The sequence below is a fragment of the Gavia stellata genome, chromosome 3 (assembly GCF_030936135.1).
Source record: "Gavia stellata isolate bGavSte3 chromosome 3, bGavSte3.hap2, whole genome shotgun sequence".
Lineage (NCBI taxonomy): Eukaryota > Metazoa > Chordata > Aves > Gaviiformes > Gaviidae > Gavia > Gavia stellata.
The window spans coordinates 52,022,653-52,050,382 of record NC_082596.1 but is presented as its reverse complement, the minus strand read 5'-3'; the positions used below and the strand labels follow the sequence as shown (position 1 = coordinate 52,050,382).

Here is a 27,730-nt window from a genome sequence, read left to right as displayed (position 1 = left end):
TTAGCTTTTCCTTTGCTTTTCCTTCATACGCAGGAGTCGGAGGATGCGTTCATTTTTTGTTAGTTCTGCTGGCAGTTCATTTGCCTGGAACAAAAAAACCTTGAGGTTAGCAGAAATGAAGGAGTATTTCCAAAACATGGCTTAAAAGCATTAAACTCTAAAGAAGATGGTACTGGGCATTATAATGCCATGCTTATTCCGGTGTTGTCTCCACCACTGTTGGAGATACCTTAAGAAGTCACATTTCCACATAATGTGCAAATCTCACTTAAGTCTTCAAAATAATCCCAGCATAGGATTTGAGTGGTCATCTTATTTTCTGCTGACTGTCCAGGCTAAATGGTATCCCTTGTGCTCCCTATGCTTCTGCCACAAAATTAAAAGAGAACATGGCTGCTGATTTTTTAGGGGAGATGAGGGAGGTCTGTAAGTACACAAGTCCATAAAAATCCAAGGAAAGACTTTAATTGCTATGAGACAGTCAGTGCTGTTCTGTAGGACTGGTAATAAAGAACATCAGAGTTTGGTCTTCTGTATTTATTGAATACAATTTTGGTAACATAAAGGATTTATAATGAAGCTACTTCTGAAAATCAGTAATTCTGTCCTGCAAATGTACTCTGTTGTGCCAAATTGCAAGTTATTTATAAAAAAAAAAATCAGTAGGAGAGGTTACAGCCACAGACTTTCTTATACTGCACACCCTCCTGCTGCAAATCACTGTCAGTAGCAGAAAAATCTTGCACATTGTTTGGATGATAGTATCAAAACAAAATGCTTATTAACAGGAACTACTCTATGAGCGGCATTAACTCTGCTGCCATCAAGTGGAATGATACAGAAATAATAGGCACAGGTTTTGTATTAAATGACCAAAACATTTAGAAGGCATATGTTGGATTACTTGCATTACAAACTTTCATTCACCCAATCATAAACCAGAAGTAAATACCAGACCACCCATTCACAGCTTAACAAAGCCAGCTAGATATCAAATACTAGCGGCAAATAGTTCATAAACAACTCAGAGGAAGACATTTTCATGGAAGTTATCGAACATGTAATGTTAAAACACTTCACAGAATAAAACCAAGACAAGTTTTCTGCAGAAAAGTTGCCGTTACAAAAAGAACATGAAACTATTTCAATATTTCAATAAACTAACAGATTTGCAGTAAGATATGGGCAAAATGCGTGTAATTCGGGATATTGTTTTGTATTAGAAATGTGCTGAATTCTAACCAAGTTTTCTTGTCAAGGGCACCCAGATACACATTTCTCTTGCTGCGGAAATATCCTCCTTACACATCTGTATGGAGATATGAATATAACTTATGACTTACCAAAACAGTAATGGATTACTGTTTCCCTAAAATGCAACCTAGCTAGCCCATGACTAGTTATAGTTAACAATTTAATCTGTGGTGCTCGAGTGAGTGAGTGCATGGTTTGGTTATTCTCAGATTGATGTAACTTCACAAGTACCAGCAACACCAGTGGCACTGCCTAGCACCCTTACAGATGCTTGTGTACAGAAATCAATGGACCAAACAGTGGTGCTTCAGGAGAGGATCAGTAGGCAACCATGGGCTGACACAGAAACGTGGGCTGCCACCGCCTCCGTGGCACGCACAGCTCCACCGCCTGGTGCTCCCCACCCGCTCACCTGGGATGGCGTGCCAGGACGTACCTTGTTCCTCAGGCCCGGGTCCGCTCCTGCTTCGAGGAGCAGCGCCACTGTCCTCGCGTTGCCGCTCAGGACAGCTGCGTGGAGAGCAGAGGTCCCGTTCTAGAAAATACCAATGGAGATGTTTGTACTGTGCATGGGAAGAAATCAAAAGCCAGTGAAACACAAACGTTTGCAAAGAACAAACCTATGAACAAGAAAGAAGTGACATGGAAGAGATTAGGTCATCAAAGGTATAGGGTCTGATTTAGGCAGGGTGCTGCCAGGCTAGTGGGCTATGAAGGAGGTGATTTTAACTGTTTTAATAAAAATGAGAGTCAAGTTCACTTTACCACAGCAATATTTCCTTTTAAAAATTACCCTTGTCAATAGATTAGAGGTGAAATGAACACAGCATTTGCTTCTGCCTGGCAAAATCAGCCACTAGCAAGGGAAATAGAAGCACAAGCCGTAATGGAAACCATCTGTGTGTTTTATCTTCTTCCTCTGATGATTAATGGTCTCAATGTCAGACAGCTGAATGGCGGTTTTTTTATGGCTGGCCTTTTGTTTGTGGCTGCAAACTGACAGTTCAAATAAGTGTGGAAGCTATTTCATACTTGCAATTAACAACTCAGTTAATGTCACCTGGATTTCCAAGTACATCAAAATTGCCAATTAGTTGCATGCACAGAGGCTATCAAAGTACATGATCTATAGGCACATAAAATTAGATCAGCTATTAAAAAGCAGCTTCCAAATATCTGTTATTTTTCAAGGAATTTTTTGAATTCAGAGGAAAACAGAATCAAGTAGAGAATCTGCTCACAAAAGATCTCTTAGGATACTATTTTGCTGACTAAATGCAATAGAGGGCAGGGTATAATGCTAAAAAGTGCACCATGGAAAGCAATCCATTTACAGTAGAAATAAAATTAGATGACAAAAAGCAGAATTCCTTCTACAACACAATGTGCTTCCTCATTCCAAAAATCAAATTCACAATTTCATTTGAAAAGATTCATTTGCGTGTGGCATTAAGGCCAAATAAGATAATTTCATTTTTCTCTTGACTTTTTTGGGCTTAAGCTCCTTATCGTCTTCCACTGGCATAGTCATAAACATCAGGTCTTTCATCAGACCCTTTGCTTTCTTGAGCTTCTGACTAAAAATCTCTGTGTTTCACTACTAACCTTCAGCAGGCCAAGCGTGGGAGAGAATTTCAGCAACTCTTCTATCACATTGTTGTACCCTTTAATGGCAGCCTTCAGTAAAGCAGTTGTACCGTCCTTTAAAAGAGAGAGGAAGGTCAGTTCAGTTGTTACCGATGCTTTACCTGCATTCATTCCCCTTGGCTGGAGAGAAACACCAGCTCTTCCCCACACCTCTGAAAGGAGGGTCTCCTCTGCTCATTGTCTTTGAGGAGGCACCTCCACAGCATATACTGCTGGTTTTAGGGCATCTGGAGGATTGTTCCTCCGGCAGGTGAAAACTTCAGGGTAAAATGAACCAGCGACACCATATATCGTCTTTGTCTTTCATTTATATGGACATTGCCATTCCCTTATTCCAGAAGCTCCCTCCAGGAAGCTGCCCCAGATGCAATGGGAAAAAGGGAGCCCGTGGTGGGGTTTTACAACCTGGCAAACAGGATGGACTCCAAGGACACCAGGCCTCCATTCAGGCAGACTTGCAGCCTCAAAAAAAGCTAGGAAGCGTTAAGCTGCAGACAGAGTGCAGGAAGAAGTGCTACTCACATCCCGCGCAGCGTCTCGCTCTGCTCCCCGGAGCAGCATTACTCGCACCACTTCACTGTGACCCATTTGTGATGCAATCCACAAGGGAGCCGTCCCATCCTGCAAACAAAATAAGACTGCTAACGGTTTCACTTTGGGATCCTGTGCTCCCTGGTATTTTACCACCCAAGTTTGCTTACTGGAATGGACATACTTCAACTCCTCAATTAAATCCTGCATCACAGATAGACATATGCAGAGTTGCTTCCAAAAGCACATGGGAGCTCGGTGTATCAAGTCAGAACCGCTCCAGTTAAGGAGTGGAACCACCCTTAGCTGCTTTCTCTTGCATAGTTGGCCTGAAATGTGCATTGCTGTGTGAACAGTTAAAGCCCTCTTTGGCTTACCAGCTGGGCCTAAAATACATGGGGAAGTTTGAAATGTGAAGCCCACAGGTATCCTGTGTACTTTGAACTCTAGGTGGCTAGATGTGACAGAAGATACAGGCAAATCTCAGCATGCATGGGCAGATTCTGCAGCCGTCTCTCTGTACATATGGAGTGGAAGTTGTTTATAGAAGCTACGGAGTAATGCAAGACGATCATCAACTTTCAATATTGTTACATTACCCACCCCCAGGGAATCTGCTAAAAACGTCCTGCCTTACAGTGATGGTGAGTATTTCACAAATTTTATCTTCAAGAACTCCACTAGAAAATAAGGCAATTATCAAGGAATGCAGCATGAAACAATCTGGCTTGGAAAAATTGTCCTATGCAATCATTATTTGAGCAGAAAACCCCAGAAAATAATATGTACATTCAGAGTAAGCTAAACTTTGTGATGGATTTCCATCCCAGTGAGTTGAAGCACTGGAAGTATTTCTCACTGCAATTAGAATGTAGTTTTGTGTCTTTTCCTCCTTTTGCTTCTAAATGGACTGATTCTCCAGACTACAGGAGGACTCTGGCGGTTATGTGGTGCCAAACTGATTCTCGTGGGCCTTTAACAAAAGGCTTTGCCTGTTTGGACTTTAACATAAAAGTGAGGCCTCACGTAGCAGGGTGCCTGCTTCTGCCTTCAGTGCTGGCCAGTTCTCCTCGCCACCCTCAGCAGCCTGAAGTCTTGGCAGGAAAAAGGAAGACGAAATATACTGGGGCTTCCAAAAGAGCCTTAATGAGAAGTTTCAGAAGAAAACAACTTTGTACTTTAAATAAGGTATTTCCACCTTGATCAAAGGAGCAATCTCTCTTCTCAGTGCCAGCTGAAGATTCATATGACTTCCTCATGCAATCCAAAAAAACATTGTTGAACCAGTTCTCTGCTTTCTATGGGCTAGTGACTTAATCCTTCGGAAGAAACAGAAAAGTTATTTCTTCTTTTGATACAATATTCTTGGCTTCCCTTTTTCTGATTCTGAGGAAGAGCAAATGCATACCCTGAGATCTTCAGTCTTCTCAAATGGTGAGGAACAGGATCTTTGCCCACTCTTGTATCATTTCTCTATAAATTAACTCATTGAAATTAGTGACTGACCTCATTCTAGTATATATCCTGTTAATACAATGAGTGTTCTTTGTGATTCAAAAATAGCAAAGGCTGTCTTGTATACAGCGTATGTGATGTCAGCATGATGGCAAAAACTATCCCTCTCCAAGTTACAGTGTTTTCCCTACCAGTAAGCTGGCACTTTATATTTTTTATAACCTCCCCCCACCAGAGGGCTCTCGAAAATAGCAATAGGGGCACTGAAAAAGCCTATAAAACTTGGAAAATATCTGAAAGCAGCCTACACAATTTAATCTGTGTGAAGAACCAATGCTGTACAAATCCACACTTCTATTTACACAAGAAATGCAAGCACAAGCACAGCATGGGGAACATAGCAGCTTTCTTTCAATCACAGTGAAGTTTGTAAGAAGAACTCTTATTTTCAGGTATAAATGAAAAGGAGCAGAAGAAAATACAAGTGTTGGGTAACATCACTGTTACCATTAACTGTCCCTAATAGTATTGCTGTTAGACATCATCCTCAGTATCTCAGTTACAGGCTAGAGGCAAAAATACATTGTGAGAAAGTTACTGTCTTGGAGGACTTAGCCTGAAGAGAAGAAAGATGAAGAACTTGATGGTGGGCTCACATTGATTATTGTCAGGTTCTCTCTCTTAAGCAAACAGCATCTAACATGCAGGTTTATGCAAACGCGTGTGATATTTATATGGAGTAGATGAGATTTCTGTCCATTCTCATGTTGGTGTACAGTACAAAAGAGATATTACATTGTACTAAGAGGCCATATAAGAATTCCTGTGTAAACAGATATTAGGACTTGGAGATGAGTCAGAAAGAAAGTGAGAACAGGGAAAGACACAGTTCAAAAACTGCTTTCCTTTCCTTGTCCCTCTGCCCACCCAGCAGACTGCAGACCATTACATTCCTAGAACATTGTTAAATACCCCATATGTTTTTAAGCTGTGCTTATTTCCGTACTTGATTACAAGTTAGTATACATGGACGACATCTCGCTATATCCAGCAGCCAGTGGTTCCCAACATACTCTGACCGAAATTTCTGATGCTCTTTCTCTTACGCATTAACTAATGACTTTGCTTTGCAGCTTCGAGTCTCAAGGTTTTATTGTGGCTTGGAGTTTTAGAAAGGGCCAGATTAGGAGGTGAAATACCCCTCGAATTCCCAGTAAGGACTTGCAGGGACAGAAAGCTCCTACTCTCAGGCTACTCAGTGTCATCTCCACTGTTCTGCCCATCAGCCCACTCGCACCACTACATCAGCTGAATTGTTGCTAATAACAAATTGCTTGCTTGTCTGAAGTCTACACAGTATATAGGTTTACTGGCTTACACACATGCGTAATTGCATATCGTGTGGTAAGAAAAACACATTCATTTTCAGAGTATTTTGAATCTGCTTAGCCAGTGCTGGGACACAGGCTGCCAAAACAGAGTGTAAAATTAATTGGCAAATAACCTTCTCGCTTTGTTTTTGAGTTGGAGAAGCAAAGAAACATCTCCCGCACCAAGCTGCAGACACTGCCCCCAGCTCTGTCTAGACAAAAAGATGACAAAAGAATTCCTGCCTGGCTCCGCAATGTCAGAAAGAACAGAAGGCGGCTAAAATCCAAGAGAAATGACATTGCCAGGGAAGAAACTCGCCAAGAAGATTCACAACTCGGTCTTGTGAGAGCTGAGCTGAAGGGCCTGCACGTGTACAGCCAGCGCTATCTGAGATGCTCTACGGTGTCAGAAGCACCTCTGTGGGACTGGGAGATGGGACACAAGACTGAAGGGGAACTGGTACCCACTGCAGCAGCAGGAGGAGACATACAAGGCAGATGCACATGCTCAGGCACATGAAATAAGCCCCCAAATTCACAAGGTAGAGAGGAAAACCTGGACACCATGAGGAAGGAGAAGCATGAACTCACATCTGGCACGCTGCAGCCCTGTATTCGATGTTAAGTTGCTTAGGAAAGTTTCCTACAGCAGCGAGAGCAATGCAGTTTGTAACTGACAGTAAGAGTCATGTGGCATCGAAACTGCCCCATCTAGAGCTACATTCCTCATGACCAACACGCCACGTTCGAACAAAGTACAAATTTGTTTGTTAGCAAGAGACTGAAGTCCATCCAACCATTACTCTACTAATTAAACAGTAAAAATGTTCGATTTGTTAAGGAAATGTTTCAGATTACAGTGTGCCCAAATACAAATGCCACGGACTTATCCAGGCATAATCTTAGCAGGGATCGGAGGTACCCTGAAGCAAAGTAAGCCCGTCCTGCTGGAGATGAAACAGAGCCAGGAGGCACATTCGCACAGCGAAGTCTTTGCCTCAACTAAGATTTAAAAATGCCTCATGAAACATTGTGTTGTAGAAATTGGATTAGAGAGCTAAAAAAATATTGTCAGAAAGAATTAGCTGGGGCATTATAATTATGGTTAGCAGAATGCAGTTTTTATGGCAACACGGTGGAGCTAAATCTAAGGTTCCCCAACTTTATTTTGACCCACTCAAGAGGCATTAATGCATACCTTGGTCTATCCTTCTACACTGATCTTTTAGACTGCATTAATTAACAGCTTTTAAGAAGGTTTCTTAATCTTGATCTTGGCAGACAGTGTGAAGGCAGCCTATGAGCAACTAAAGCGTCAGTCCAGGGAGTAGCTGCCAGCACAGCTCTGGTGCTGGAGAGGTGGGGGAAGAGGCAGCAGGAAAATTACTTTAGTTTCAGCACATAAAATGCTAATCCAGTCTCCTTACACTGCAGGAGTAGCAGGGAGGCTATGCAGACCTACAGATGCAGCAGAAGTCATATAGATCAATCTCTGCTGCCAGGCTATGATTTGTCAGGCTTTTTGGTGTAGATGAAAGGAAATACTGAAAATATCTGGCAAAGCTTGTCACATGCCACGTTGTCCACTGTTATTAGAGTTTTCACATTCATTTGCTCCTGCCTGCTGATTTTTTACTTGCTGCAGTCAGTGATCACAGCCTCCTGGCAGACGTACGTGACTGATTGCAAGGACAAGACCTTATCCCATCAATTTAAAATGTACTATGAAGACCCAGGCCTGTAGGCTTTCAGCAGACCACGGGGGAGGCTCTCTCAAAGCAGGCAAAGATTCCTGGGAAGCCCTGTCTCTAACTAGACATTTCTAAGTGCCGAGTAAAGCTAGCTATGCAACTTCCACATCTGGCTACTCAAAACAGCATCTAAATGTGCTGTTTAAGCACTGATTTTAGGGTCAAGAAAGAGCTAACCAATTAAGAAATCCTTTTTAGGAAACCAAGAGAGCTTTTATATATGTCTGTCTATATCACGTAAGCTTACGTATCCCTCAGTTAGTTTAACACCTAGGAAATTTCTCTAATCAAGTGTTAATTTTTCATAACTGTAAAATTTAGTAATTAGACCCCAGCTATTCCCTGAAGTGTTGAGCTTACCTGCCGTGGCTGGTTGACCTTTGCTCCTGAAGAAAGCAGCAGGCGGATGACATCCAGATAACCTCCTTGTGCCGCCAGGAAAATTGCAGAAGCTCCATCCTAAGAACAAATATATCCAGCTTATACTCTGTTGAAATATTGCCATTTTTTCCATTCAAAACCAAACCAAAGTGAATCAAGTTCCCTTCTTAAGCCATTATGCACTGTAAGAGCATGCATATAGCCAAGCTCAAGAAATAATTACCAAAATCCAAAGTCTAGTTTATAACAAACTATGGTAACATTTTTCATTCAGCATGCATGAGTATTGGCTCTCATCATATTACCGAACCAAGCATTAAATCCCAGGTCTGGAATACCAAGAGTCTAGCTCATTGAAGCATTGGTCTACAAACAAGAGATCCATTCCTATATAGCAAAATATATTTATTTAGGTTCATTTAGTTTTTATACGTTCATGCAGAATTGTTCTGCTACATAGACACACATGGTGAAAACATGTTCGAGTACTTTGCAGAACTGGAGGCTCCAGCACTGAAGTCTGCCCTTTAGGCTGAAGGAGTAAGTACTGCGCCATACTACTGTGCCACCCCAGCAACTACCATGGAACTGCTCTGGCATATCTTGCAGAAGAGACTCAACCTGTAATATAATCACATAAAGTAGCACATGCAAGACAGAGTATCTCATAGCCCTAATCAGAAACCAGCAATTTCTTGCAAAAAACTTGTGAAAGAAATCAACAACTATAGGATTTTTTTTTCCTCAACATGTCTTTCATGTGCAGATGTTCTTCAGCATTTGGCTTCACAGAAGCTTTTCCTTAGGAAAAAAATTTAAAAGTCATATTTAATTAATTTTTTTTTGGATGAAAAATTTTCAAACAGCGTTAGAATCCATCCAACCAACTGGAAGTAGAAATCTGCATAGAGGGTAGGAGAGGTGTTTACCCATCCTATATCCACAGCACTCAGTACAGAACGTGCTAGGGCAAGTTTTCCTAGGAGGTGAGATTCTTTTAGTTTAAACAGAAGCACGAATGAAGCCCTTCACTGCATCTCAGATGCACAAGTACACATCTTCCAACCAATTTATGCATATGCTTATCACAAAATACAGGGCATTTTAGCGGAAGCCTGTTGTTGACCTTGTTGGCATATCACCGTGTTGGGAGAGAATGCTGTTTTCTGCAAAGAGATACTGCTTAGCTACTCCTCTTGCTGCAAAACTCAGCACAGGCCTAGTGAAGCATGAGCTGAATATAGTGCCCCAGGGACTGAATTTAAAATATTTGACCTTGATTTCAAGACAAATGTCATGGTAAACAAGAAAGGTGTCTGCTGGCACTACAAATGCGTGTCCCTGGGCCCTCTGAGGGGCTGTTTTCTCTGGTTGCTGTGTGAGTACATGAGATAGGGTGATGGTATCAGGTCCTTTGAAGGCTTCCTCCAGAGACAGGTACAGAGGGAACACTTCCATTTAGAAAGTAAACAAGGCTGTGTAATAGTAAAAGAGCTCTTTATTATACCATCAATCAAGACAGACAATCTTGGTTTCAATGTCATCCAACCATTTTAAAGATTAAGTATTAGGTTTTTTGTGCTTGATTTGAATTGATGCTGTAATGAGATAACTGTTTTGAGGCTATAAAATATGTCTGCAAGAAATACTGTTTAGTTAGGGTATTCTCTCATCTCCTCTACCCCTCATGTGAGTCAATTTAAGATTAAGACATATATCTTGATGGTTTTGGGAGGACTACCTAAATGTGTGCTCAAAATCCCTCTCATTTGCCTGCCTGCCAGTGAAACTGCCAGCCAGATACCACTTTGCATATGCAGCTTGTGATGTCCCACAAAAGGAGCCAGGCTAATACTCGTTTTGAAGAGATTGTGTTCTTATTTTATTAAGCAGCCGCTTCTGACTGGTTTTGCCCAATGGCTGTGAACAATAAAAATACATCTCTAAATCCAATTGCAAATTTTGCTCATTTCCAGGAGAGACAACAAGGAAGTTATTTTACTGCCTTCGCTTCTAGGTAAGTGTCTGCAGGTGTGGCAACATAGCTATTTTTAAACTGAGTGGTAACCCCCGGGATTACCGTGCAGAGGTATGAATCACTGCCCTCAGATTAGAAAGGCAATTCCTATTTGCGCAGTAGCGAGGGTGGGATGCCGTTCTTTATAAACGCAGGGTGAGGGCAGCACAGAGGTGAAGACCCACACTGTGACCAGTGCACAGCCCCTAGCATGCTGGTGGCTTCTGTGGTCACCAGCCCTCGGCTCTCACGTACGCTCATGGGAGCTGAGTGTGACAGCATCCTGCAGATCCAAAGCCCATGGAAATGGCTGAAAAATATCATATCCCTAGGAACCAACTTCCTTTTTGTCAGTCTTGATTGCCCTGGGGTAGGAAAGACTGATGGGAAGCGGAGGGAAGATCTGCCACTCAGTTCTGCTGTGCTGAATGCTGAAAAGCTCAACTTATTTGTGTCTCTTAGAGTAAATTAAATCCAGTGCTTCACTGGCTCAATCCAGCTTTCTGAAAAGTCAACTAAACAACGTCAGTTCAGCCATTTTAACCATTCTTTGCCCAAAGCACTGACAAGGTAAGGATGCACAAATACCCAATGACATAATTTTAACTGATATTTTAAAAAAAGATTTTAAAGACAAGACAACTTTTACTACTCTTTCTGGCAGAAAACTGATGAACTGATTCTCTAGTACATCAGCGGCTTTATAGCTGTTCATTTGTCTGTCTGCAATGCAAATCATGGTAAACCATGACACAGTCTTTTCTTGAAGCAGAATGGATAGCACAAATCTGATCCAGATTTGGCACATATCCTTCATACACATAACAAAACAAAAGGCAGCCAAATAATATTTTCTGATTTTGTGCTACTTCTCCCAGGATCATGAGAAGCAGTCAGTTAACAAAATTCACATCTTAGAAGAGTCGAATACTATAAAACCGCAAATTTGGCAAATGCTTGTCTGTGCTGGAGCCAGAGTATCCACTGTTGTCCAACCAACAGCACATTTGTTCCATCACCAGTGTTGTCAATATTATCTGTGTCAAATAACTCACATAAAGTTGATCGTGAATGTTGGCACCATGCTTCAACAGAGTGTCCACTACTTTTGCATGCCCGTACTGACAAGCAGCTAGAAGAGCAGTACCTCCATCCTGTGAAAAACAAAAGAATGGGTACAGTCAGGTGAGAGGGAAGGTGCTGGACTAAACATCAACACGAAAAAAAAAAGCAAATTTTAAGGCTTTTAGAATTTGGCTCACAGCACTTCTGTAGTCACTACTAAATCTTTCATAATTTTAGTACCAAGTCTTGCCCCATAAATCTTTAAACTTGGCTCTGTCACTATAAACATGTTTCTCCTGAGGTTTTTTTAGTGAGGGATGGGAACCAAGAAAATTCTGCTTTTTGTTCCTCATCTTCTGCTTTCCCACTAGAAGCTTTGTTCCTTTCACAGCTACAAGCTCCTCCATGTCTCTTCCCTTTACAGCCAAATCCCCCATCCCTGCCAAGCTCTTCCACCTATTGAAGGACAGCACACCTTTCCCCTGCTACAAAGCCTACTGATCATCTACTCTTCTTTGGCCAGAACCTCATGACCTGTTGTATCCTGCCTCTCACCTGTTGATTGTTGGCCTGAAGAAGAGTAAGGAGGATGCATTTTAAAGCATGCTAGCTAACTCTGGAAGTGTGCATCGGATCAAACCCATGACCAGTGAAAGCCCCATTACTTCCGCTGAAGAAGTGATCCCTGCAGGTAGGAGCAATCCCAGGTGGTTATAGTTACTGCACATCACCACTCAAGGGAGACCTAGGCACATGTATCAAATCCTGCTTGTCCAGATGCTCCCCTGGGAGCCGTCTGAGAAGGGAAACACCTCAGTGTCACTGGCAATTGACTCCAAGCCAGCTGAAACAACGAAGATAGCAAATCTGGGTCTTCCCATCTTGTTAAATGCACTGTGCCCCACTCAAAAATTACCATTATTTCTGACACTGATACGGAACGGAAGTTCTCATCTTCTGCCTGCGATGGCACCATGCCATCCTGCAAGGATGACGCACACTCCAGGCCATCCACACCAGAGGTCTTCTCTCTCCTTCCCTGCCTTCTCCCAGTCTCAAGCCCCTCCTCCACAAGATAAGCTATCTAAAGTATTTCAGATAAATGTTTTCTAGAGCTGTTATTAATGTGGGCAAAAGATTGTGTTTTCCCTTAGCCTTGTCCTCTGAAACAGCGCCAAAGTTTTGTCTGAAATTTTCCACACAGACAGATACCCACAAGAGAAGTTACAGCTTGAATGGCCAAATGGATCTTTTATAATGGGAAGTGCCAATCAAATTTATTAATCATCTGTGGTGCTATTTCATGCCTATAATAACCTCATGAAAACTCAAGCTCTGACATGACTGAACTAACTCACAGGGACTGTCTATAGCTACTCTCAAAACCTCATATTCACCCTTCCTCCCTATGACACTGAAAAGCAAACAAGGCTTGAGTGTCAGCCAAGTCACATATGTGAAGCTGTTACATGACAATCTAAGAATCTAAATTGCATATTAATTCTGGATTACTTGAGTAAATATAGTGTGTAATCAGGTCAGTGGAATTAAGTTACCCTATAGCTACAATGAGTCATTAGACTTTCCTGTCAAATTAAACTACCCTAATTTAATAGGAGCTGCTGGAACAAAACACAACAGCAACCACAATGGTTCCTGGATTAAAAAACACCTTATACACACTTAAAAGACAATAGCAAAAGCTAATAGCTTTGTGAAACTTATTTCCCGTCTCCAACCAGCTGAAAGCCATTTTGCTTAAATAGTGATTTACCAGATCAAAGGTCTACAAACAAAAACCAGATACGTTTTTAAAGACTCTTTCCCTGAAGGAAATGGAGAGAGAAAGGTTAGTGAGTTAAGAAGAAAAACTGGGCTACCCAGATTGGACGTCCTTTGTAGAGAGGCAGGGAAGGACGAGTTTTTGGAAGCTTAAAAATATTGAGGTTCCCTGTATGGCAAGTAAATAGACATGCCCAGTTAGCTGTATATGGGAATAGTTTGTTTATTGCTTTGTGGCCTGGTTTTTGTGTTCTAAAATTCTTGTGTTCTTAACAAACTCCTGTTCTTTTAAGAATATTGTTTGGTTATTAACATAATTTCTGGAGGGAACCAAATGACAGGTCCCAAATAAAAGGCAGGCCTGCAAAGCTAACCGCAGTTAGCACAGTGGAGCCGACGCTCAACGCTTGGAGTCCAACTGTGTGATCCCACCTTGGGAGATGTCACAGCTTGAGGTTTAAGAAGGGAGACGCTGCTAGCAGATTACGTCTAAGTGTCTCAAAATGGGAATCCAGCCAAATGTTTGGTTGAATCCAATGAACAATTTTAGAGACATATGTTTTTGGAATGAATAACACATTTCCAAAATATATGATTTAAATCTTTCAGACTAGAGTGACCAAGTTTCCTAGATCACCCTGACCAGAGTCCAGGGATCAGAAAAAAACTATTTGGTGGTCCCCAGTTCCAGCTGTCTACCCTGAATCAAATATTTACTGGGCCAGAAGGAATTGGATAACAACTCCTTGACTCAAAGATTTGGACCCTGATCAGGAAGACAACTGAGCTCTAAGACCTGCACTACTGTGTCTCCTATGAAGTTGAATACATTCAAAAGAAGAGACTGAGATTCATTTGAATGCTCTGATAAAGAGATAGGTCTTGCTGTAAGAAAAGGGAAGTTGGGACCAGAAATATTTTTCACTGAAAAGACCATGCAGTAAGACAGCACTCAGTTAAATTGAGGAACTGGCAAACAGCGTGAAGGTCCATGGTTTCTCAGGAGGAGAAAAACTCGACCCCCTCCTACCCCTATTGAGCTTCCATCTTGCTTTCTCTTACTCCTTCTTCCCTTTTTGCCAGCACAAGAGCCTTTCCTCCAGCATGGTCTAGTTGGAGACCCCAGTGTTTTACATGCCATTGGGAAGGCAGATGAGTTATGGGGGCGAAAAAAAAAAAGAGGTAAATGTCAGAGTTTTAAAATCCCTTTGATCCCATGTGATTCCCTCTTTTCTTTTTAGCTTCAGCTGAGACGAGTAAAAAGCTGAAGCAGCATCTTTGGTACTGGCAAGCCTCTTGGAAACTCTGAGTGGGGCAGCAAGTGGGAGCAGGGACATGTGAGCAACCACAGAGGCGCTTCTGGGGCAATCGCCCTTCTGCAGCAGGCCGGAGGCCGGTGGTGCAGCTGAGAGACGGCACATTGCCTTGGGTTTATTTCTTGCTCATATCCTGTTTTCCTCACACAGTGTAGCTTCTATTAATCCTTCACTGCAAATCCTTCCAGCTCAGATGATAGGAGACAGTTCTCTCAGCTACCTCTGCAATTCGTCCTGTGAAACCATTTTTCTTATCGCCACACAGTTTGTTCTCGCTACTGGCGGCGCATACAGCAGCTGCCAACCTCCCACGTAAGCACCTGGAAGAGCAGCACCCAATAAGACCACACTATCCTGTCTATTTACCTACCTCTTCCCTCAGCTCTGTCATCATCACCTGAAAGTAGCTTAGAATTATATGGTGTTTTATCATCTCTGAAATACGCCACAAGGGAGGGGAACTGATCTTCTGCAATCACTACCTGCTGAAAAGTAGCCTCTGACGTACCGTTCAACCTGCAGTATTCTTCAGAAAACACACCACCATGCAAACCCTTTTAAGAACCCACCTGCTTATAACATGTCTCAGAGTAAGAAAAGAGAACATGTTTCAATCTAAGGATGCCAGACTGGGGCAATGCAGAATAATATTATTGAATGATATGTATTTTATAATAAATACATAATAACCTTCAATAGTACTATTTATTCGCCTTACAACATCAGCAATTATTGCTAATTACTTTATTACACTATTTTGGAACAATTGATTTGCCTGCTGTAGTGAGTATCAACTCTAATGATACAAGAATTGAACACCTATATTAAGGTAGTTTTCCAGCAATCTCGTATATGAGTAACAAATGTAGTAATAACAATTTACAGGGAAGTACATGAAAAAGAAGTTGTTGGGCTTGGCGTTTCCTTGCTTTAAAGTCTCTGTTTCCTAGGATACACTCAATTTGTTTTCTTATTTCAATTCCACGTCTTCATTTCTAATAGAAAGTTCTTTGCAAATGGATTAGTTTTGCAGTGCCCTTTAAAAATAGCCAGGATTGGCCATATCTTTTCCAGCGCTGCTCCCATCTTAGTGCCTTAATCAGAGAATGCTTTATCTCTGACCTGAAAAGGCATGTTTTGTCAACTATAGTGTTTCTGGGGAGCCTGTTATCTTAGTCCCTGTTAACAGAACGATGGTCTGATGGAATAATTCCAAGCTACAAAACCCGTATTATTAAATCAGAAAATAGAACTGATACAAAAACACAGTAGAAGGCCAATGGAAGATGCATACTGTCAATGCAGTATGTTCTCAATGTTGCCTCCTGCTCAGGTACATGCTGCTGCACAAAGTACAAGTTGGTTTCCCACCCAGCCTCAGTCTAAAAATTTAGTGGGTTACCAAAGCCCAGTCTGGAAGCTGTAAGCGTTTGGATTCCTGTGTCTAGATCCTCATTTCAGAAGAAGAGCTGCAGTCCCCAGGCAAGGAATGAGTGAAAGAATGAACATGGCCATTTCCAGGGTAGGTATCAGCATTAATGATTAATCTAGCAAAGCCCTCATACTACTCTTTAGAGAGCGCAGATCCTTTCAGCAAAGAGGGCATGGACATGATAGCTAACCTCAATTTTTTAAACCAGTGTCACTTTAATTTTGCACAGATTAATTTTAACCCAGCTATCCTTTGTTCAGCTTTTAAGAGCCTTTTCAGGCACTAAGCTTGTGTCATACTGTGAATGCTGAAGTGACTCATAACCTCTTGAAGAGGTGATGAGAAGGAGGGAGTGCTTGGACAGGCACATGCGATGCTGCTGGAAAACAGCCTCACGTACACATCGCACGCCAGATTGTCATGTTATGTCCCATGGGAGTTGGTGTTGTCTTATGACCAGCTCGACTGGAAGTGGCAGAAAACTGTGGCCTGGAGAGGAAGAGCAACCTGCAGCTTAAAAGATGGGCCAAGTCAGGTCTGAATTCAGAAGAAGAGGCAGGCAGGAATATGGGGGCTGGGAGCAAAGTTTCAAGGTGAGCAGTAGAGCCCAAACCTGCATTTGTCCAAAGATGGAAGCCATTAGGAGCGGCTGAATGCAGGAATGTTTTCTTATCATTTAGCTCTTTACTGCCTTTTATCTGCCCTAGTGACTCACGTCAATATATTTTGCATGCTTCATAAAAGATCATATATTGTCATGAAGGATCAGACAATTTCAAGCCTGCTGTTCACCTTCTGGGCCAAGTCTTGGTCTCTTCACAAACTCCTAGTTCACAGACCGTGGGAAGGTTTGGTGAAAATGTAACTGTCCCTCTAGACAGAATAAGGTACTCAGCCTCTGTCTTCCCTCCTTACCAAGTTTCCTGCATTCACCACTTTCCCTTCCTCTGCAAAAACACTGCTCAATTGCATGCTGAGCTGTAGTGAGTAGTCTAGGCTCTTCCTACACCTGGGACACCTTTGCTCCTTCAACGTGGCTTTGTGGCCTTTTTATAGACCAGATCACTCAAAGGACAGTGTAAGTTCACTTGCCCAATTGTGTACAGCTGAATGCAAGAGAAGATGATTCTTCTGAATCTTGCTAACCCTCACCTATACCCTGAAATAAAAGACTGAGAAGCAACCCTTATTTTAATGTGCAGCTTCTCCCAATAAATCTGTCCCACATGAGATATTAACCAGCACTTTAAAATCCAACTGTTGTATTTAACATTACAACCTCCTACATTTCCAAGTTCCACAGCTGCACTCCATGTTGTGTTAAATAGCCACAATTTTATTCATGTTTTTAAATTTACTGATTGCTGCTGTGGTCAGAGAGTTGCTTACCACGAGCATAGCTCCCTGGGGTACCAGAATCCTACTGTATCGGCATGTGTGGACTCTGGCCACAAAACCTCAGGATTTTTAGTCCCTGGAGCATAAGGAGTTGAGTCTCTGATGTTCCGTCAATTCCCTTAGTATTTAAGCCTATATTTCCAGAGACTCTGGAAAGCAGGTACGGGTTGAGGGAATCATTCGAATCACAGACGTAACATCTTGAAAAATTGGTTACTGTGGGGTAAAGAACTTTCCTCAAACACATTGCTATGCATCCCAGGGTAAGTGACTGGCAAGTGTCCTCCCCAGATTATGGGAATGCTCCAAAATGTGGCCAGCATGTCAAGGGCAAGAATATTTAATGAAAATATGTTCCTTTTGGTTCTGTTTGCTGAAAGCAGAGGTGCTAGTACTGCCTTGGGCAAAGAAACTGAGTTGATGTACTGCTGTCAGCGATGAACTGCTATTCTTAATGCTATTCACCCCATGAGGGGTGATGAACCAGACCCAGGATCTGCCATCTTGTGCTTTTGGCTGTTCTAAGAAGAGTTTGAAAAAGAACCTGCCTGAACAAAGAAACAGAAACTCTGAGGTGCATTTCATCTTCTTGTCACAGATGGGTAAAGGGTATTTAGGGAGGACTGAAGCCATTACACTCTTATGTATCCTACGGTGGTATGCAGAGACATCCCAATATAGATGAAATTTGCAATATAGACAAAAGTCTATGCAAGTGAAGTACATGTACACCTAAAAAGGGATCCTACCTAACATATACAAAAAGATCCTTTGTTCTTGTATTGGAGGATGGCTTAAGAGGAAGGACTGATACCACTATCAAGGGATTGATCTTTGATCAACTTATGCCATTAAGTCTAGGCAGTAAGAGCTAGTCCTAAGTCAATATTTTCACAATATGTTGCATTACTCATATTACTCAGAAAACGTTCAAGTGAGGAAATCCTTCTATCATCTTCCTGCTGCTGTGTCATGTTTCATGTGACCAGGAAAAAACAGCCTTGATTGTCAGAATGTGTCAGCATGCAAAGATAGACCCATCATCTTACTTTATTCTTAAATTCAGTGGAGGCTCCAAATTCAAAGAGAAACTTCACTACATCGTTGTGGCCTTGCTGTGCAGCAAAGAACAGAGAAGTTGCACCTGACTGTAAGGAAAAAAATGGATTAAAAAAACCCCAAACACATAACACACTTGACTGAAGTATATACATTTCAAATTAAAAAGTATTGAGCACAATCAGTTGAATATCAACAGAAAAGACATGATGATTTGAGGATTCCAGAGGACACCAGGTACCTTAGGTCAGTTTTCTTCCTGTTGCACTGAGAAATCTGTCCAGCATTACATATTTGAGTAAAATACAAGTTTCACAAGGAGCTTCTGCACAGAGTTTCTAATATAGACCTCTTAGGATTCACTCACTTCTACCCAGTCACCAGATAGGGAAAGCAAGTCCAGAGTGAGAAAAGAACAGTCTTGCACAACAGAGGAACAGCCAATTTAAAACCAAGCCCTATTCCACCTGCCACTACAACCTGAGACAAATAGGAGCGTGGGATGGATTTGGATCAGGGTGTGGAAAGACGAGGGAGGCAGGAACTTAGTACTGCAGAGCTCCACCTTGCTTGACTCTCCACTGACAAACTGTGACTGCTGTTGGCATAAGTCATCCTTGTCTCCTGCAGCAGTAGCTCCCCATCCAGCCAAGCAGCCTTCAAGCAACTGTAACAAGTACCGCAACTCCTGCTTTCCTTTAACCTCACCGAAGAACTGAAACCCCATATTTTATACTAGTTGTATAAAATACTGTCATTAACATGTGAGTAAATCAGGACCCAAAAAATGAATATGTAAGATTTTAACAGCTGGACAGAAGGAAAAAGGATGGGAAGGGAGGGAAGGGAGGGAAGGGAGGGAAGACAGAAAGAATGAAAGAAAGAATGAAAGAAAGAATGAAAGAAAGAATGAAAGAAAAAAAGAGAAAGAGAGAGAAAGAGAAGACAAGCAGGCTTTCCTGAATTTGGGCTCCCTCATCCCTTCTAGAAGGTGCAAGAAAGGAGAGCTACACATGAAATTCACTCCAGTGCCCAAAGCCTTTACAATAGCACATGGCCCCTTGCTGCTTTTCAAGCAATGTTTACCTAAGGGAAGGGACATGTTTAAATGTTTTGTTGGAACAGGACCCCACTGAAAGACACTGACAGTCACGGTTAGAGCAAGTTTAGGCCAGTAAGTGCAAAGACATTATATCATCAAACATGGCATTCACTGACTCAGTAACTTGCAGATGTCAGCATGAGATTAATGCTCTAGTTCCAGGTAACCAAGGAAAATGAGAAACATTGGCTTGTATTGTTAAAGTGACGAGCATACTCCTGTCCTGCACTGCCTGCCACCATCCCATGTTACTGCATGCCCTCCTTAAACTGCTCGTCTCTCTGGACCAGTACAACTGTCGTTGTCCCAGAGCAATTCTGCTCTCTGTGTAGCCAGCACACAGACCAGAGTGGCTGCAGGTACTCCTTACAATCATTTGCATGGAGTATGAGGGGAAGGCACTTTCCCAAAACCAGCCACTGACATTGTCCCTTCCACAAGCAAGCATGACATGGTGTGAGAGATGCCCTGAATGCAAAGCAGAGATGAAGGGAAGGGTATGGCTGATTAATCTGTGTGATTGTTAGTGATGACTTGGCTCAGACTAAGAGGCAGAAACTCCAAAGCATACCGAGTCAAAATAATCCCCAGGCTAACAATGGCATCCACTCCTTTTCAATGGCCAGACTCTGCAATTCAAAAGGTAAAGGACGACTTCTTATCATTTATCCCATCCAGAGAGCTGTAAATTACTGTGCCAGTAAGTAAAACTGCAGATGCATAAATGGTGTAACCCTGGGGGGTTATATCTCAGATGTAACTGCCCCTCACCAACCAGATGTGCTGGAAATGTTTGATGAATAATTTCTAAATGTACCTCTGGCATCTTATTTTCTATTATAAACTCCAGACATCTGATTCCTTGATGTCCTCAGGAGAACAGACCCTGTTTATACATGCACTGCACAGCAAGTGACTGTTGCAAAAAGCAACAGTCAACACTCATGTTATCTATAATAAACCAAAGGTCACTTAATCAATCCCTGTTTGAATGCAGAACTTCTCCTACCTCTCTCTGCAGATTGATATCTGCTCCTTGCAACACCAATTCCCGTACACAATCTATGTGGCCATAGTAAGATGCTACCATCAGAGCTGTTGTGCCAAGCTGGGAGTAAGAAAAAACAAGTTAGTACCTTCAAAAGACACCTCCAGCAACAAATCAGACTGCCTGGAAGAGACAGCACCTCTTCTGAAAAGCTGAAGGAAGATTATGACCATTGATAAACTTGCTGTCATTTAAAACTTACTATCAAGAACACTTTGAAAATGAGCAATTAGCAGGTGTTAAAGAAAAAACATTACAGACTTGCCTGCAGTGCTAAGGCCTGACTGTTCGACAAATACGTATGTAATGACTTCACCTTTTTGTCCCAAAATAAGTGCGACAAGAATAACAAGAATAATTTTGGTTTATACACAGCATTTTTATCAGAGAATCCCAAAGATCTTCCCATCATTTCCAGAAGAATAACCTTAGACACAGGAGCTGAGTGACTTAGCTGAGTCACTAAATTGTGAGTCACAGTCGGGAGTAAGGTGTGGGTGATCTGAATACTAATTCCCTGTCCAAATTACAAGAGCAAACTCACTCTGTGACTCTTCATGTTATATGAAAGAACTTTCCACACCAGAACTATGTGTTCAGGTTCCCTCAGTACCCCATAAGGCCCCTGGTCCAGTGAACCAAATAAGATTTAGGTTATATGTATGTGGAGTATGGACAATATGCAGAAACCATGTCAGAATGACAGTCATAGCATCAGCTCCAGAAGCTCTGCAGGACAAATACTTGCCTCCAGGGCAAAAATGAAATGAAAATGAAAACATAGGTTAAAGTCAATGGGCTTAGAAAATCTTTTGCACTTTGAAGGTATTTAAAATGAGAGAAGCTGTGATAGGTTCATATTTGAGGCTGGAAGTGGCAGTAATCCAGCACAACACAGGCATGACTCTAAGTGAGTCAGTCCCAACGCCAAACGAAAGAGACCTGTGAACTTCTCAACCTCGGTTTTCCCCTACTCTTCACCATAGCTTAGTGCAATCAAGTATCTCTCCATACGTTGTAGGCAGAATAGCAAGACATACCCATTATCTGTGTTTTCAACCCATTTCTGATCTCAAAACTAATTTCAACCCATGCCAATTACAGTACGGAAATCCCCATGAAATCTATCTGTCACATGTCTGGGCTCCTCTTTGCTTGGCAATCTTACTGTGCCTTCATGTTGGTGCCAAGTCCAGGAGATGCTGGGGTGGGGAAGGAAGAAGTTAGGAGGCCAGCAGTTCTTCTAATTATGAAGACCTCTGCTAGCTGACAGAATCATTGCTAACCGGGCTCGGCTGAGTCGACTCTTCACCGTGATCTATTACTATAATGACATTTCCTTGCAAAGAGAAGCCCGAGGTGCTAGGATCTGTGTTTTTAATGTCAGCGCCACAAATAACAGTGTAAGACACATTTTTGAGTGCTGGCAAATTCCTAACCCCTTGCCACTGATGTAAATCATCACACTATTTTATCTTGAGTTTCAAACTTGCTTCCTGACAAGAGAAGGTTTTAAATCATCCCTAAGTGCCATAAGACTCTCAAATGCCTCATGCTAGATCCCTGCCACACCCTCTGTGCAGCGGGCTATGGAAAGCGACGTAAAATCAGTGGCGTGTGTGTAGGTGCGTTGTGTGCATACGCTGTCTTTGCAGTCCACATCTACTCGCCCACTGTTCAGCAGCAGCTGGAGGAGAGCCAGGTTTCCTTTTCTTGCAGCCCAAAACGCAGCATTGGCGAGTGGTGTTTCTTTCTGTAAAAAAAAAAAAAAAGAAAAAGCAGAAAAAATAAATCACTTTGGAAGATCTATTGGACAAACGCACACATGCAAATTCTGCATTCAAGCCAGGCAAGCTTCAGCTTAGTGTGCTATTCTTTCAAAACCAGAGCATGGAAGGGAAGTTAATTTAATTTCTTTGTGCAATTAAAGAGATCAGTCTCCCTGTTCTACCTCATGTTGTTTCAGGTCTTCCCTGTGTCCATGGCAGCCTATGTCTTTTAGCTTGCTCTGTAATGAGAGACAACAATTCTAGCCCAGGTCCACAGGGAAACATCACAGAAAATAAAGTGCTAACTGGTACCTGTATTGTCTGCTTCTGTGATGGGGCTGGGCACAGTTAGAGAGGCTGCATCATCCTGCCGACTTGTCCTGCTGCAGGACATCCTCCTGGATTTCAGATTAGGTCTCTTCCATCTCCTTCTTCTCTACATATAAAGTCCCAATACAGGAAAAGTATTGCTCATGCATCTCCCATACTGTTTGGTCTGCCTCCTGCCTGGAATTAACACTCTCTAACTGTGGGCACATGAGATATCTCCTGGGTGATGCTAGAATAAAAAGGCTAAAATCTTGCTGTCTATAGACTTACGGATTCGTTTACTAGGTATGCAATGCAGTATGTAAGGCAAAATTAGGAAACTCTGAAATCTAGATAGCGCAGGCCACTGTTCAACGAATTGACAGTAATATAATACTCTTTTGAGGCTTTCTTAGCCCTAGAAACGATGCCACAATGTGACTTCTCCTGGGTAGGAGCAAATTATCACTGCCCAGCATAGGAGGAGGACAGCAGAAGACGACACAGACTTTGCTCCTGACCTCCTTATCTGATCCATGCAGGCAGCTGCCAAAATGCGGCTCTGAGAGGTAAGCACTGCGATGGGTGAAGTGGCGGGGGGGAACAACGCTGTGAGCGCAATGGTACGTATCCTAGAGCAGGCTCATGCCACTGATTTTTTAACAAGGCCCAAAACCACCAAGAGTTCAGTAAAGCATCATTTCACTGATAGTCATCTTAGACCAAAACAGTGTCAAAAATACCTGGGGGCCTTGCTCTCCAGTGAATCATGACTTCAGGATAACCCAAAGAGAGTGCAGAGTGGATATAAAAGTCAATCATTCTGCTTCAGAAAATGTAATACACACTTCTCCATGTCTAAATGTCAATGCGCACATGTAATGTGGCAGAGAATCGGGATTGAATGGTTTTGTGGTTGATACTTAAAATGCACACATAGACCAGAGCTTAAATTGCTTCCTTCACTGACACGCAGGTAATAAACCTTGCAGAAACCAGCAGACACAAGACCAATCCTGTGTGACTCTATCCCAGATCCGTCACACTGAACACTTTCCATGGGTTGCATTTTTAATATTTATAGGTTGGAAAATTGGCAGCTGTTTGAGACGAGAGAAGTTTCAACCATTCAATAAATTATAAGATGCTTCCTATAAATTGATAGTGATATTTCTTGTACCAGCACACATAGGGGCAGGAGTCTCAAAAATTTAGCAAGCACAGTAGGCTAAATTCTGATCTTCCTTTTACAGCTAATACATTTCCCCTGGTGAATCTGTAGATAATGTTGATCAAAGTGGAGCTAGCATCTTATACCCTCCTTGCTGGCAATGCAGTAGTGTTTTCTTATCTTTACCCTTACAACCACTAAAATTTTACATAAAAGCAAACAATTGACCTAAACACACAGTGGCCCATGTTGCCCTTTTTGCTCTGATTTATTAGGCAGATATTTATTTATAGAGCTGGTAGTTAGGAATATTGTCTTACTGTCTTTATTGTTATGATACTCAGTGGAAAGCTATTGCAAGAGAATGATATTTAGACCTTACAGAATGGGAGATCAAATTCCTTACCTTTTATTGCCACACTCTACCTCTTAAAGTTTTAGAAAGCTTTGGGGTATGGCAATATATCTATGCAGGGAAAGATTTATTTTGTCCAGCCCAGTTTTCGCTACAAGGGCACAGTAGCAATGTGACTGCATTTTATTATGCCTACCATACAACAACGCCTTTATCAATCAGATAGGCAGGGACTGGAATCAATATTCAGGAACTCTTTACCTGCTTTCATTAGTTTACATGAGGACAAAAGAGAACTAAGTTGCCAGTGTTACCCTAGTCTGGAAGTAGAAGTCCAAAGTCTTTAGGCTTATGAGTCATAAATTCCTACCTCTTTTTTTCCCCTGTAATTCCTACAGTAGCTCCCCAGTAAAGTTGTCCTCATACTTTGGATCAGACCCAAGGAATGGAAGAATTCTCCAGTGCATCAAGGACATGAAATCAGGTTTTTCCCAGTGGTGCTTTTAACCCAATTTGGAATGACTGCTATCAGTACTTGTACCACCCCTTGTGCCCCGGCATTGTTGGGGATCCCTTGTATAAAAGTAGAGTATACAGCACACTCAGACCGTCAACCATGTAGAGATTAGATAAAAAAAGCAAACACAAATCTGAGCTATTTGACATGCTAAAATGAATGGAATGTGCAAAATCATTCAGATGATCTGGGCACCCTACAAGGACAGCCTCAAGGAGTACCACGAGGCAATTTCTCTTTGGCTTTCAAACCAAGGATTTATACCTCTGTGCTCTTCATTTTCAGGTGACATCTGCAATACTGACATCTCTGGTAGGCAAAATGTAAGACATTACTTTAGTATTAATAATCTGATTAATTGAATAATTTTTGAACGGTAAATGGGTTTTAAACTGCAGGATGTAACATAAGCCTTGACTGCTATTGTTCAGTTATGAACTCAATCCTGTCTCATCAGATACTTCTTAGGGAGACGTAATGTTGAATTTCAAGAGATTAACTGGATACAATTTTCATGTAATTCTTACTATAAAGCTAGTCTGTTCCTAAAGGTTCCTTGAAGTAAACAATTGATCTTCAGCATTGACAGTCTGGGAACAGAACATAATAAATGTTTGAAAAAGTGATTAGCTAATAGCTTTGGAGAAAATGGCATGTTTCTTTTTGTCATTTGCTCCAGCATCAGCAACTTTCAGGATACAATTTCCTCCACTTCATCAAGATCGCTAAAGCATTATTTCAAACTCTGGCGGTGCTACTCATTTCAATTGTTTATATGCTTTTACGAGAGCCCAAAGATGAAAAGTTGGCATTATATTCATGCTGTGTTGACATCAAGCAAAAATACATATTCAAAAATGGCCTAGAGGAAAATATATGCTATAAACCTGACAAGACCATTTCTATGCAGGAATAGAGAAAAAATAAAATGTGATAACATATCTGTATGTGTCATCTTAGGAATACTGAGGGGGAAAATATCATTTAAATGCTGTGATCAGCAGCTCCCGCTCCCTGCCCTACCTTTGACTTGCTGTCAAAGAGGCAGGTGACAGTGGGGTAACAGCTGTGGAGGAAGAGCGCAGTTCTTAAACAGTGATCTTGAAGATGAAAGAAAAGAAGCAATAGACAAAGAGAAAGAAAAGAGAGGTGAAAGAGAACACTAGCCCAGCAGCTTGTTCCTTGTACTGTCAAAATACAAGAAAATTCCTGTTTCTTTCTCTGTTTCCAAACCAGTCCTAATGAGAAGGAGGAATTGAGTAACAAGTTTTAAGAAGAAGAACTGGAAATCAGGATCAAGCATGATACAATGGAAAATTTTAGTGGGAGTTAGGAGGAAAGAGAGAGGAGTTTATTAGATAGCAATACATCCTACATGAAGGATCCTGATAAAAAAGAAAGGTCATTCAAGATATAAGTTTAGACAGGCAAGAGCTCATAGAAGAAGAGAACATATTCATGTGTATAGACAGTGCGAAAGAAAGATAAATGCTACCTCATGGGTAAGTAGGATAGTAAGATGGAAAACATGAATTGACAGCAGCAGAGATGGTAGGAATCCAAGATAAGTACACTGTCTTCTGAGAGAAAGAGAAAAAGCCATGCAAAAGGCACAGAAAAGAGAGAGAAAGCAGGGGGAGGTGGGGGCTGCAATTCTCCAGAGGGAGAGGGAGCAGGCAGTGAGCTACCTTGAACAGGAGTACTTGAGGGAATAGAAAGTGAGAAATAGGGCACAGAAAAGGAGCTGATGGGGACAGAACAAAGAAGACGATCTGAAGGACAAGGTGAAAAACCAAGGAGGCCAAAAGAGAAGAAGACAAGAAGAAGGGGCTGGCACCACCAGGAACATGGGGCTGGCATCCATTAGGGTGGATGCTTGTGAGAAATGAAGGTGGGGAAAAAACTCACAGAGACAGAAGGGAGGGACAGAAGACACTAAGACTAAGAAAAACAAAGCAGGTATGAGACCAGTGCAGGACGAAAAAGGGGGTGACCAGAGAGATTTCAGCACCCAGCGTGAGGCTGAGCTGTACTGTGAGCAAAGATACGCTGCTCCCTGCCACATCAGGGCTTTAACTGCAGGTGGAAACCACCTGCTGCACCACCATCGAACTGACAGGGTGCCACTGCAGCACCAGCACTCCTGGGGGGAGACACACTGACAGGAGTGGGAGGCAAGTACAGGGAATCATCCGTCAAATAAAGCAATGCAACACAAGCAACACGGCAAAGGACTGGCACAGAGCTGGTGATCAATAAGAAAAGGGTAAGCACAGCATCCAGAAAGTGCCTAATGGAGGAGAAGCTGTACATCTAGCATAAATATTATCCCTTAGCATCAGTAAATTGCTGCTTGCTTCCCTCTTTGCCAACTGAATTTATTAATCCTGTCCTCAGATTAAAAAACCTTGTTTTGGGTGATCTTGTGAAAATTACTGTTCTTGCATGGTTTTGGATGGAAGAAGTACAAAAAGTGACAGGAATCACAGACAGAAAAGGGAAGGAACCAGCCTGGCTTCAGTGGCCACCACAGCCTGAAACGAAGAGCTCGGATAAATGCTGCCTCCGAACTATTACACAACCAGCACCAGCAGAGATGATGGGAAAAGTGAAGAGGAGGCTCCTGACTGCACCAAACCCCACAGTGCTGAGCCCGGCCACCCTAAAGCCGGCGTAAAGCTTCATGGAAGCTCGCAGTTTATGTAACACTAACCATGCACCCTTTTGGGGATGTCAGCTGTGGGAAGCACCCGCTCCATCAGCTGCCACCACAGCACTCCCGGGGCATCCCATAGCCCGAGAAGGACGCTTCTGTTTTCTTTCCTTCCGCCCTAAACCACCCCCCTTTTTTTCCTAAAAAAATAAATAACCCCCTAAATCTAAGAATATGACGAGCATTTCACGGGCTGACGGCACGGTAAGCACAAAGCGGGAGGCCAAACGCGCATCCCCCCGCCCCTCTCCCCGGCGCCCGGCTCACCTTGAACGACATCCTGCACAT

General features: G+C 42.2%; 1 protein-coding gene across 2 annotated transcripts; it reads right to left on the bottom strand.

Annotated features, from left to right (window-relative positions):
* Positions 1 to 27,730, bottom strand: ANKRD29 (ankyrin repeat domain 29). 2 transcript variants are annotated; one of them, XM_059815689.1, is made up of 10 exons: positions 27,710 to 27,730; positions 22,251 to 22,361; positions 20,570 to 20,668; positions 18,449 to 18,547; positions 11,462 to 11,560; positions 8,369 to 8,467; positions 3,424 to 3,522; positions 2,860 to 2,955; positions 1,691 to 1,789; positions 1 to 84 (listed from the first exon to the last, which is right to left on the bottom strand). In XM_059815689.1, exons 1-10 carry the CDS (start codon positions 27,728 to 27,730, stop codon positions 1 to 3), a joined length of 906 nt encoding a protein of 301 aa, XP_059671672.1. The 2 variants fall into 2 exon arrangements, with proteins under 2 accessions (XP_059671672.1, XP_059671673.1); XM_059815690.1 differs by lacking the exon at positions 1,691 to 1,789.

Excerpts from the sequence above, each read along its gene's own strand:
- ANKRD29 (XM_059815689.1), bottom strand. The coding sequence starts at position 27,730 with ATGTGCAGGATGTCGTTCAAG. Across the intron at positions 8,468-11,461 it reads ACATTCACGATCAACTTTAT|GATGGAGCTTCTGCAATTTT; the intron begins GTGAGTTATTTG and ends ATTTGTTCTTAG. Across the intron at positions 2,956-3,423 it reads AGCGAGACGCTGCGCGGGAT|GACGGTACAACTGCTTTACT; the intron begins GTGAGTAGCACT and ends TCTCTTTTAAAG.